General features: G+C 48.1%; 1 protein-coding gene and 1 pseudogene across 1 annotated transcript; both read left to right on the top strand.

Annotated features, from left to right (window-relative positions):
- The first annotated feature begins 1299 nt into the window (after positions 1-1299).
- Positions 1300-6906, top strand: LOC123144756 (tRNA (guanine(37)-N1)-methyltransferase). Its single transcript, XM_044563981.1, has 11 exons — positions 1300-1537; positions 1696-1793; positions 2899-3003; positions 3300-3362; positions 3458-3531; positions 4117-4639; positions 4730-4804; positions 5002-5148; positions 5633-5739; positions 5887-5961; positions 6458-6906. The coding sequence occupies exons 1-11, from the start codon at positions 1434-1436 to the stop codon at positions 6539-6541; spliced, it is 1455 nt and encodes a 484-aa protein (XP_044419916.1). The 5' UTR covers positions 1300-1433; the 3' UTR covers positions 6542-6906.
- Positions 6907-8405: 1499 nt separating this feature from the next.
- Positions 8406-9549, top strand: LOC123142588 (uncharacterized; annotated as a pseudogene).
- The last annotated feature ends 2393 nt before the right edge of the window (positions 9550-11942 follow it).

Genomic DNA, 11942 nt, shown 5'->3' on the forward strand with positions numbered 1-11942 from the left:
CAACATTATCATACGTGTCCTTGATGAGGGTAATGTACTTTGCTTGGACTCAATAAAAAGGGAAAAATATAAAAAATGGAAACTTGTCCAGGAAAAGTTATAGGGGTAGGACCTTTTCAAAACCGAAACAGATGGGAACCGACGCATCACGGGCCCAACGAGCGGGTCCAAAAATGCGCGGTTGGCAACCCTGCGTCGCGCGTCCTCCGAAGTGGTGAACTAAAAGTGCTTGTCTAAAACCCGCTTGGAATAAGTAGGCAGCTACCTCAAAAAACAATCAACAACTAAAAAATACTTGTCTAAAAAACAAAACCTAAGAAGGTAATGTCATGTATGTCTTCCCTACCCTAGCCGCCACCACGCCAAGCGACTAGGGAGGCGATTTTCTTCCTCCGATCTCAGCCGGCCAGGGCGTCGGCCCCCTCTCCCTCCGGCTGCTCCGGTGGCAGGAGGGAGGGGGGACCCCGTTCCTTCGCTCTGTAGTTAGCTTTTAGATTTGTAGGTCGTGGTGCGCCGTTGGGGTGGTGGGAGCGGCGCCCGGATGAATAAATCTGCCTCAGCTTCACTCCCATACCGGCGGTGCCCTTCATGGTGGCGTCTCGGAGTTGATGGCATCGTGTGATTGCCGATCCTTCAGATTGGCTGTGTTAGGGTTGATGGATGGTGTCGGCGAGGCGCCGGCGCCGACTCCATCAGGTGTGTCTCTCCTTCTGCTCTGTCCCCGTTGCTGTGGCGTTGCTCCGACGTCATGGTGGAGCAGGGAGGTTTTGTCATCCAGGAGTACGCACAGATGGTTGTCCGCACAAGTGACAGCTGGAAGATGGTGCATCCCGTGCTGGGTTTGTGGTTGGTGGCTGACAGTTCTGGTTTCCTCCATCGACGTCGTTGTCGTACGGGGGTGTCAGATCTAGAGTTTGATGGCGTGTCTGGGGACATGTTGCCCCGGTCTGATTCTTTCAACGGCAATGGTTTTGCTTCTGGAAAACTACTTTCGAGGTCTGTAAAGCTGCTGATCAGCGATGGAGCCGCGTCGAGCTCGGGTGAAGAGGTGATCTGTTTTCTTTCCCTTTGGTAGCCGCTTCGGTGATGTCGGAGGAGAGGAACAGGCGCCAGTATTTTGCATAGGATTATCCTATATTTTCAGTCTTGTAATGTCGGTGCTTACGTGCCTTGTAACCGGATCTTTATTTTATAAATGAGACATGTATTACCATGCAAAAAAAATAAAAAATAAACCTAAAAATGATTTGGGCCGAGTAATGCTTCATCCAGCCCATTAAGCGTCCTAATTCACGACGGTTAGCCTCTTGCCCCACACGACTCCGGCCGAGAGCGAGTTCTGTCCCACCGACCGCCGTCTCTCCTCCCCCCACCCCGCGTCCAAAACCCTAGAAACCTCAGGGAAAGGAGGGCGCGTGTCTGGGTGGGCGGCAATGGAGAAGCTGGATGAGAGCAAGTTCGAGCAGCAGCTGCAGCTCTGGGCGCTCCGCATCCCCCGCGAGCTCGCCTCCGCCGTCACTCGTCTGCTTCGCTCCGGGTAACACCCGCCGCTCACCTCTATGATCTAATGGTCCCAGTTGGAGGATAGCACAACATCTTGATGGTTCCAACTTCCAAGTGGCCGTCGTGTTTAACAGCGGTAGGGGCATCGGAGTAGTAGCGCAGCGCTGAATTTTCTTGCCCCCCTGCTTCCAGGCCCCTACTGGACATGCCGCGGGTCAAGCCTGTAGTTGAGGACCCTGGGAGTGACAAGAACAGACTCGTGGTGCTGTCGGAGAAGATTCAGAACCAAGGTATGCCTTAACCTCTCCCTGGAACCAAGCAGATTTTTAAACTTGTGAGGTGCTTGTCTGTTGTTTGTAAGAACTACTGACATCAAACCTGCTTCTGTGAATTAACCTAGAACTTTTAGTTACCGTCAAAGCTTGAAAACCATAGCAAGAATTTAGACTTGTTAAACCCATTTGCTCGCCCATGTCTCAATTGCTACTGCTGTACCCTGTTGTGCTTGTTGGGTTCTATTGTGTCAAACGAGAAACTTACGCACATGTTTGGTTCCAGATTGGTAACGCAAACGTAAACGCAATGAGTTTACACTAGTAATGTAAACGTGATGGGATTTTTTTTAAATGTATGTTTGGTTATCTACTGTAATGGCAATAAACACTGGAGTTTGTCGTGCATCAACTCATCTGCTGGAGGTGGCAGCAAAGTAGTGCGAGCATGCGGTTGAAGGAGGCGGATGAGGAGGAGAATGGGTACGTAGAGGTCATGCTCGAGTGCTTGACGTTAGTGGCGATGATGCGGTGGCAATACAGAGATGAACGCTGGCGATATGGCTGCTGGCCTGGGGCGGCGAGCGGCCACCACTGGTCATTCCCGGCACCGTGGCGTTTCATCAAGGCTGAAGGTCGAGCTGAGGCGCATTACGTTGTCGACGAAGAGGGGTGACGCGCCGCCGCCGCCGTCGGCGTCGGTCCACCGCCGGCTGGACATGAGCATGACCGGCTGCCGCCTGCGGGGCTTCAAGCTCCTGAACCAGAGCGTGGTGATGCATGGCTGTCCAGAGGTGAGAATCGGTTCGAGCGCCTAGCCGCCGACAGCCTGATTCTTTGGTCACGCTTGGGCCATGGTGACATCGCTCGTGTGTGAGATGGGAATATGGAGAGGACATAGTTGTAACCTGTAACGTTTTCTGTTATGGAGGATTTCTGGCGGAATCAGATTTGCCTTGGGCTGGGAATTGAAACCATGTTACTAGATTACAGAGCCACCGAACCAAACATGATTTCATGGTATTCTTAACGCTGTAATCAGATTATGTGACTAAAGCAGTAACCAAACACGTACTAAATGTATTAACATTTCTCTTATGTCCATTATATCTGGCATATGTAGATTTGTCCGACATTCCGGAGCAGGTTTACAATTCCTTGAAGCAACTGTGCAGTGTTGATGTTGTACCTTACATGTTGACTCTTGGTTATTCTTACTGGAGTGTTGGTAAGTTTCTCTTCTGTTCTAGGTCATCTGATACCTATACTTTTGTTGTGGTGTGCACCTTAGTCGTGATCTATTGTGTTCCTGTATGTCATTCTTCTACAAGTGCAGATGGTAAATCAGTTTTCTTAATTGAAATCAAGCACATTTTGAACATTCTGGCTTGCTCATCAGAAATCAGGAATTCTGCTAATAACCCCACTCTTTAGAGTTTAGGATTTCATCTTGCAGGAGTCATTTTTTCCCAGTAAATGTGCTTCATGTCTTTGGTTAGATGCTTATCTTTTTATTTTGCGCAGATCATATTCTGAAGCAAATATTGCCTGAAGGAGTAGAGGTGCCCTCTTCTTTTGAAACAATTGTTAAGTATAATAAACTTTACTTCATGATGCTTCCTTTCTGTTGTTTCATTTTTGTTTGATCTTGTTACTAATAGTGCTTTGTATGAATTTTGCAGGCCATGTTGCTCACTTAAACATACCTGATGACTTGCTAGCATACAAAGATGTCATAGCAAAGGTTATCTATGATGTAAGGCTGCTTGTCCTATTTTTATTACTGAATAACTCGCTCTTATACTAATTCCTACACAATCAGGGACACTTAATTTGGAGCAAAGTGCTTGTTCATGTACATGAACTACAGCTGGAATTTACCTCTCAATGTATAAGGACAAAACATCTCGAGTAGTACTACTCATAAAGTCATAATGTGCCAAAAAAAAATCACCTAGCATTCTGTTGTATTTACATACTTTATTACTTCACATATCACAAAGTGGAAGGTCCTGCTCATACTTTACTTTTACCTTTATACTGTTCCGAATTGCTTACTCATTTTCAGCATATACTTCATATAAGTGCAAGGTCCTGCCCATGCATACCTCCACTTTAACCTTTATACCGCTCTTAAATGTTTACTCATTTTCAGCATATGAGCCGATGATGCAACTTTCACATGATAAGTAGGCTAAAAAGGTTGTCACATCTGTAAGGCAGTAGGCACTGTAAAAACTGTGTAATGAACATGTGGTCATTTAGAACGATTTAGAACATTCTAGAATAGTCTGCCTACTTCTATTATCCAGCTAACATTTCCTGTTGTGCTTATATGTAGAAAAATCATCCAAGGATTCAAACAGTGGTGAATAAAGTTGGGGCAATTTCAAATGAATTTAGAGTTCCACAGTTTGAGATTCTAGCAGGGAAAAAGGATATGGTGACTGAAGTTAAACAGTATGGTGCTACATTTAGACTTGACTATGGTTTGGTCTACTGGAATTCAAGACTTGAGCACGAACACATCAGATTGGTTTCCCTTTTCAAGAAAGGAGATGTTATCTGTGACATGTTTGCTGGTATTGGCCCATTTTCTATCCCAGCCGGACAGAAAGGATGTGTTGTATATGCAAATGATTTAAATCCAGACAGTATTCTTTATCTGAAGACAAATGCAAAGATTAACAAGGTGGAGGATTATATCTTCACATATAACATGGATGCTAGAGTATTCATGCAAAGTTTAATGGCAGTACCTGACCCAGAAACTAAGTCCAAGTGTCAATTTGTTGCTGCTAATTGTTGTTCTGAAGAAATGGTTTCTGGTAATGAACATTCTACGTCAAATGAAAATCAGAATGGTACTTTCTACACCTCCTCCCCCCACACCCCCCTGTAGTGTATGGTGATTCTTTTTTTGCTCAACTCACGATAAGGCTACTTTATAATAGATGTACAGGAGAGTTTCGATGGCTCCTCCATGGTAAACACTAGTGCCAAAAGGCGTCAAGAAACCTCTAACGAAGGTAATGTCATTGTATGTTATGTCTGTAAGAACCTTGCTAGAAATCTATTCTCCTTCTGAATTTCTCTCAAGTGTTTATAGCCTGGTAGTTTATGCTAACTGAAACTGCCGTATGAGTGAGTTCAGCAGCTTAATAAGCATGGCAAGTTTAGCTATTCTGTTTCTTGTGGTAGAGTCACACTGTTATGCTTCCTGTAGGTGATGTTGCCTGCCAAGAAGATGCCAATCAGACAAAAAAGAGGAACAATAAGAAAGTAAAAAGCTCAGGGCCACTACCTGTCAAGCCTTGGGAGCACATTGACCATGTATTAATGAATCTCCCTGCTTCTGCACTGCAGTTTCTCGGTAATGTTCTGTCTTGTAAACTTTATCATAGCATTTCTGCACAGCACAATTTGTTTCGTATGCATTAATCACTTTTGCTAAAGACTTAAATTATATCACCTCTTATATGAACTTTTCCCCTGCCTTTTAAACTCCAACACCATAACCGTACATTGTGAATATGGCTGTGATAAACTGGCTCCCTACATAAACATAACACATCTGCTTCTGGAAAATCTCTCAACCTGTCAGCCACTTTCACCTCTTAGATCCTGGTCCTGCGTCAGTATGCACATTTCAGTTCAGCCCATTGGAAACATAAGTTTTTCTCCCCCTTACGATAGGATTTCCCTTCTGTGTAAAATACCTTTGGTTGCTGCCTGTAAGTAACAAACATGTAGTTCTATTGTTAATATTTGGTGCAACTGATTTCATATTATTTAACATTTACAGACATACAGTTGCTCTATGTTTTAGTTTCATTGTTTGTATATATATTCTGCAGATTGTTTTGATGGTCTTGTTCATAAGAGATACTGGAAAGGATCATTACCTTGGATCCACTGTTATTGTTTCATCCGTTCAAGTGAATCTGAAGAATCTATATTATGTGTAAGCCTATCCTCGCTGGTTATTTCTCAGTAAATGATAAATGTTCCATTTGATCATACCATACAACAGTATTGACAGTTTCCGTATGCTCATATCTGTGTTACGAGGTGTTTGCTTTTCTTTTGACAGCTCTTTCCCTCTTCGCAGGAAGCACAAAATAAACTGAATGCCAAGATAGCAGAACCAATATTCCATAGGGTTCGTGATGTTGCACCTAACAAGGTAGATTATCTAGTAAAAGATTCATATTAATTGTCTGCAAAATTTTGTGCGTACTTCGTTTTGTTTCGTTGATGTTAGCACATGCATTTTCCCCTCCTTTCCCCTTTCTCCGGATTTGAGCAGTGTAAGACCCAGACCAAAACTGCTCATGGGGAATGGTCTTTAAACAGTACTACTCCCTCCGTCCGAAAAAATTTGTCCCTCAAATGGATGTATACAGCACCAAGTTAGTGCTAAATACATCCATTTGAGGGACAAACTTGGGACAAGCTTTTCCGGACGGAGGGAGTATGATATATTTATGTGATGAATGGAATACATGGATAGGAGAAGATGATGAGCTTTATTTAGACATGAAGCATGGATAGATTGTTCCAAAATCATCTGTGCGACTTTATCTTTTTGGCCACCAGTACTAGTTTTGCTACTTTACGTTGATCATGGACACATGGTAAACCTTGCCTGGACTTGTTGTGATGTTTGATTTTTGTTGCAGGCTATGTTTTGCTTAAGTTTTAGGTTACCCGTGGAATGTCTTAAGGAGGAAACTGAAGATCACATTCGATCAGTTGACGGTTAGCCTTCTTCCATGCATTGCTTCTGAAGCTACGGCTGTTTCCTGGTACTTCCAAGAGGTTTCTGAAGAAATGTCTATCTTCCTAGCAATCTTCGAGCTATGCGGTGCAGTCTGAACTGAATCACCATTCCATGATGAAGGGGATTAATAGGATGTTCTGTCAGATTTAACCTGGGAGGTTTGTTGTTCGGGGCTGAAATTTAGCACTGATTTGAGTTCTGCTTACATGAGCAAACAGTGAAGTGTTTGTTAGGTGGTTTTGTAAGGCTTCACGTAAGTACAGAGAGAGAGAGATTGGTTTCCTGTTTCCAGATTTTTTACCATGTGATTGAGTCGTGATGAAATCCGAAATATTAGCAGTTTGAACACTATCTGTTTCATATCTTCAATGTTGGTCAGGCTAGCAATACAATGGCAACACTGACCGCAAAAAAGAAAAAAAATGGGAATGCAATTTTATGCGAGGCTGTGTCTTGTTTGGGTAACTACGTCAGTTTATTTCTTGATGGCGAGTGCTAGGCACCGGCCCAAATTTCGGCCGGTGGACGCGCAGCCGTCTGATTTGATTGCGTTTGACCGTCAGATGGCCCCGAATCGTTTTCTCCCCACGGAAAAAAAGGGATCCAACAAAAGCAGAGGAAAAAACAAAGCAATGTCGCCGTCAACGCTCGCCATGGATGACCCAGGTAACAAATCTTGAAGCACCGCCGCCGGTCGCCTCCTGCGCGTCTCGCCGACTCTACGCATGCAACAACGTGCGCTTGTGGTTGCAGCTCCCGTGGAGATGGCCTCAATGCTGGTAGCAACAAAAATCATGTCAGTTCGAGCAAAAAAAATCACACCCACCCTGCAGAAATCAATGGCGACCATGCCATGGTCTCGCAGCAAACGGCTGTGGTAGCAAAATTTGGCAATGGTTCCAGCAAACCAAATGACGCGTGGTAGCAAAAATTGAAATCGCGGCAGTTCCAACGAACCCAAAACCTGGTGGTAGCAAAAATTCTAGCTTGTTCTAGCAAACCAAAACGCCGGTGGTAGCAAAAACACAAGTTGAGCACTGGTTGTAGCAAAAATCAAAAAAGTGGCTGGTAGCAAAAAAATGACGCTGTTCCAGCAAACCACAACAATGATGGTAGCAAAAAAAAAGCAAAATTGACCCTGGTTCCAGCAAACAAAAACTTCGGTGGAAGCAAAAAATTCCGCTGGTTCCAGCATCTGGCTACCACCGTTGTAGCACTCGGCGGGCGCAGTTCACCCACCGTCGCCTGCACGTCGCAGCTCGCAGCAAAACACCGGCGCCGGCAGCCCTTGGTCGCAGCAAAACACCACCGTCACGCCGTGCTAGGCTGCTAGCACACCGCCGGCCACAGCATACCGCTCACCCCACACCCCACGCAGTTCGTAGCCCCCCAGCTGCGGCAATGGGTTCCGCTGGCTAGAGGAGAAAGGGCAGAGCGGCGTGGCTAGAGGATATGCTACGAGGTAGAAGCACCCCAGGTACCCTAACTTGCAGAGAATGTGATGATTTAGTCCCTAACTTGCAAAATGCGACTCCACCATACACCAACTTGCACCGGCCTTCGCCTGCACTTTTGCAAAAAATACCCTGCCATCTTGTCTAATTAACCCACGCTAGAGGGTGAATGATCAGTGTTCGGTGGTTGGACTGAAAATTTCAACATCGATCCTTTCGATGGGAGCACGGCTTCAGTAGCACCTCCCATGCAAATTCTAGCAGCAGCCAAGGGGGAGCTGCGCAGGAAGCTGAAGGCGCGGGAGACCGAGGCGGACGCGCTGCGCGCGGAGCTGCGCAAAGGCCAAGTCCGAGCTCGACGAGACGACCAAGGCGGCGGCGGCGCGGGAGGAGATGTGCAGGAAAATGAAGGCGCGGGAGCGCGACACCGCCGAGGTGGATGCGCTGCGGGCGGAGCTACGCAAGGCCAAGGCCGTGCTCGCCGAGACCAAGGCGGACGCGGGGATTGCGGCGGCGGCGGCGCGTGGGCTCCGGGAGGAGTTGGATAAGAAAGTTACAAACCTAGAGAAACAGTACAAGTTTTCTTCCGCGCCTTCGAGCTCCTCGTCGCCGACGAGCGCCTGCGCATCCAGATTTACTATTCCAGGGAGGGCCGCTGGGGCCCGTCCGCGCGGCGCTCCCCCGCCGCCAGTCCAGGCCGTTCCACGACTCCTACCCCCTGGTCATCGGCCGCACCGTCCACTGGCTGTGCAACACTGCAATCCGGAGCCGCTGCCGCCGGGGAGGCACCTGTCTGGCCCGGAGCCGTACATCGTCGCCGTGGACGTCGACACCATGGAGGCCACCGTGATTGATCTGCCGCGGGGCTGCACTAGCAGAATGACTGCCTCTATGAGCCACCGGGGCCTCCTCCTGGCCGCTTCGGTGGACGGGAGCTCAAGGTTGTGGTCTCGGAGACCCAGGTTATATCAATGTGGACCATGTTACCACCCATCGAGGGGGAGCCGAGCTCGCCGCCGAGATGGATCCGGCAGGTGCTGATAGACAAGCAGGACTGGGGCGTGCACAGCTCAGTTCAGTTTGAGGGGTTCGGGCTGAGGAGTGGCACTGTCATCTTATATGTCGGTAGAGTTGGCCTCATTCGCCTCAACCTTGCCACAAAAGAGGCGGTTGTCGTCTACCACCGCAGCGATACGGCCTACATCTCGCAGGTTTGCCTGCACGAGATGGATTTGTCCTCTCTGCTCCAGACCATGAAACCTCTGAGCTGGCTGCTTATTATGGATCAGTTTTGGGTATGTTCTTCAGTCAAGTTCTTGTTCTACTGCTTTGTTTGCTTAGAGCAGCTGTTTTAGCTCTAAGCAGTCGTGCTCCTTGGCCAATACTAGTTGTAGAAGGAATCGAGTCACTCCTAAGTTTGTTAAGTCTTGTCGCTTCTCGTTATGCTGTTAGTGTTTGCCGGCAATCTGTCGTTCATCCTGTAAAATAACGGATTGTATGGTTCATTATGTACTTTAGCCAGTTGTCGAAGGTGAAATAAAATCCGTTTGCCTTATTGATTCGATGCTCACTCCGCCACTACAGCCTTGGCTGCTAGAATATGCGCGGGAAAGTATATGTGCTACTGAAGCTGATGGTCGAAAGGCCACAAAGATGGCCGGTTCATCGTAGAAGCAAAAGGTAAGCTACTAAGCTCAATATGTTCTTCCAATCTGATTGTGTTCTCACTGCTGAACTGCCATGGTCTGACAAATCGTGTTTTTCATGCTCCATTTTTTATCATCTTTGTTAGTGTACTGATCATTATAGTTTTGCACAAAACAATTCCCATTCCATTCAGTTGAAGTTGTTGTTGAAATTGTCATTTACCTGTTGCATGCAGAAACTAGGGGAAATGATTAAATTACAATTGTGATATTTCCGTGGCATTATAGTTTCTGCGTATATCAAATTTATCTATACTGTTAAAAATACAGAATTACATAGCTATGTTTTGAGTTCCAGTTGCAGTTCCAGTTGCAATTACATAGACAGGTTACATCTGCTGACGACTCCCCCGCGTCGCTCTCCCGAGGGCGACTCAGGGGCGACCTAGGGTTCCCTCGCGCCGCCACCTCCCCCTCCTCCTCGCCACTGCCGGAGGCGGTCGCCGGGGCCCCCGCGCGGTTGCTTGTGAGGGCGGCGGCGAGGCCTCTGGCCGCTCCCTTTCGGTGGTGAGGGCCCGGATCTGAGGCGGCGGCCTCGCTGGTGCGGACGGCGCTCCTCCGGCGGCGGGGAGTGCTCGTCGGTGAGGTTGGCCGGGTCCCCTCGGCTGCGCGGCCAGCGAGGTCCTGGTGGGCGCTGGTCGTGGCACGGGGAGGCCCCGGGCTCCCCTAGTCAGATCTGAGGCGTTCTGGGCCGCTCGTGACGTATGACCTCCGGCCGGCCTGGATCTCTGGCGTGCTCGCGCCTGCTGATGATGTGGCTGGTTCGGAGGTGGCGGCAGGGTGCTTGGCCGGGGGAAACCCTTGGCCGCCGGTGGCGGTCACGGCGTCGATGGCGTCCCGGACGCCATTCCCTCCTTGGTGGCGGCGCCGAGGCTCAACTTCCCCTGCCTCCCCCCTTCCCCTGCGCTCGGGTGAAAACCCTAGCCCCGGTGGATAAGCGGCGGCGGCGCCACAACGTCGTCACCTTCTTGAAGGCGCCGACTTGGGCATGGGGATGTTGGGCGTGCATGGCGAGCTTGTCTGGTTCCTGGTGGCGGCCCGTCTGATCTACTGCGTCGCAGCTTCGGGCAGGTGTTTTTGTCTCGTGGCTGTGGTGCTCCTCTTCCGGTCGTGTCTCCGATGGGGACCTCGCCCTTCCTTACCTTGTACCTGCCGTGGTGGAGCGGTACTTCATCTCACACATTGATGGCGGCGGCGATCGGCGGCATGGCGCTGTGGAGGCTCGGCGTCCGATGTGCGGAGATGGACTCGCGCAGGAGGAGGTAGCTGTCTGGCGTCATGGTGACGTCGATGGCAGAGTGGCCAGACAAGGTAGAAGCCTCAATATAATCTGAAGACGAACCTGTGGAAGATGGCTGCGACGACACACGAGTGCGTCTGACCGGATTGTGCCCCAGACCCGGTATGTGGCTCGGCTGGGGCTTTCGGCTTTTGATGTTAGGTTTAGGTGAGTGGTTTGGGTAGTGGCCCAACTAGCATCCCTTCATTATATGGATATGAGTAGCGGCATATGTTGCCAAGATGGTGGATTCAGGTTTATTGTTTGTAATACTTTGTAAGGTCCTCGAGAATAATCAATAAAGTGGCCGTATGCATCTCCTAGATGCAGAGGCTGGGGGTCATCCACCATTTCTAAAAAAAAGTCAGTGACACTATTTCTTGAGAACCATTTACTAGTAGTTGCAAGGAAATAAAACAGATCGTGGTGTGCACTTCTTTTTATTTTGTACTAGAGATGGTTGAGGTTACAGACACGTGTTTGCTAAATTACGGAGTGAATAGTCCTTGTACAACTCGGAAATCATGCAGCAGGCAGTTAACTCAGGAACCATGAGGAGTACGTTGCCACTTGCAATTACCCGTAGATAAATATATTGGCATGATGCACACTAAAGCTTTCAGTGCTAATTTCCATCCAGTATTGTTTTGTGCAAACTTTAGTGTTTATAGCAAATTAGCATTTGTCCAATTGTTTATAGCAAATTAGCATTTGTCCAATTGTTTATAGCATGGGGATCGGCAGTGACGGTACTGTCACCGGTGTCGGCAAGTACCTCAAGGAGAAGAATCCCAATGCGAAGATCTATGGAGTTGAACCTACCGCCCAAGCAAATATTCTGAATGGTGGCAAGCCAGGTAGCCTATCGGGCTTTTTGTAAATGATGTATTCTTCTTCTTTTAGTTTCTATATACTCATGCTGCTAACTGAACCAATCTGCAGGGC

Source organism: Triticum aestivum, chromosome 6D (genome assembly GCF_018294505.1).
Source record: "Triticum aestivum cultivar Chinese Spring chromosome 6D, IWGSC CS RefSeq v2.1, whole genome shotgun sequence".
NCBI lineage: Eukaryota > Viridiplantae > Streptophyta > Magnoliopsida > Poales > Poaceae > Triticum > Triticum aestivum.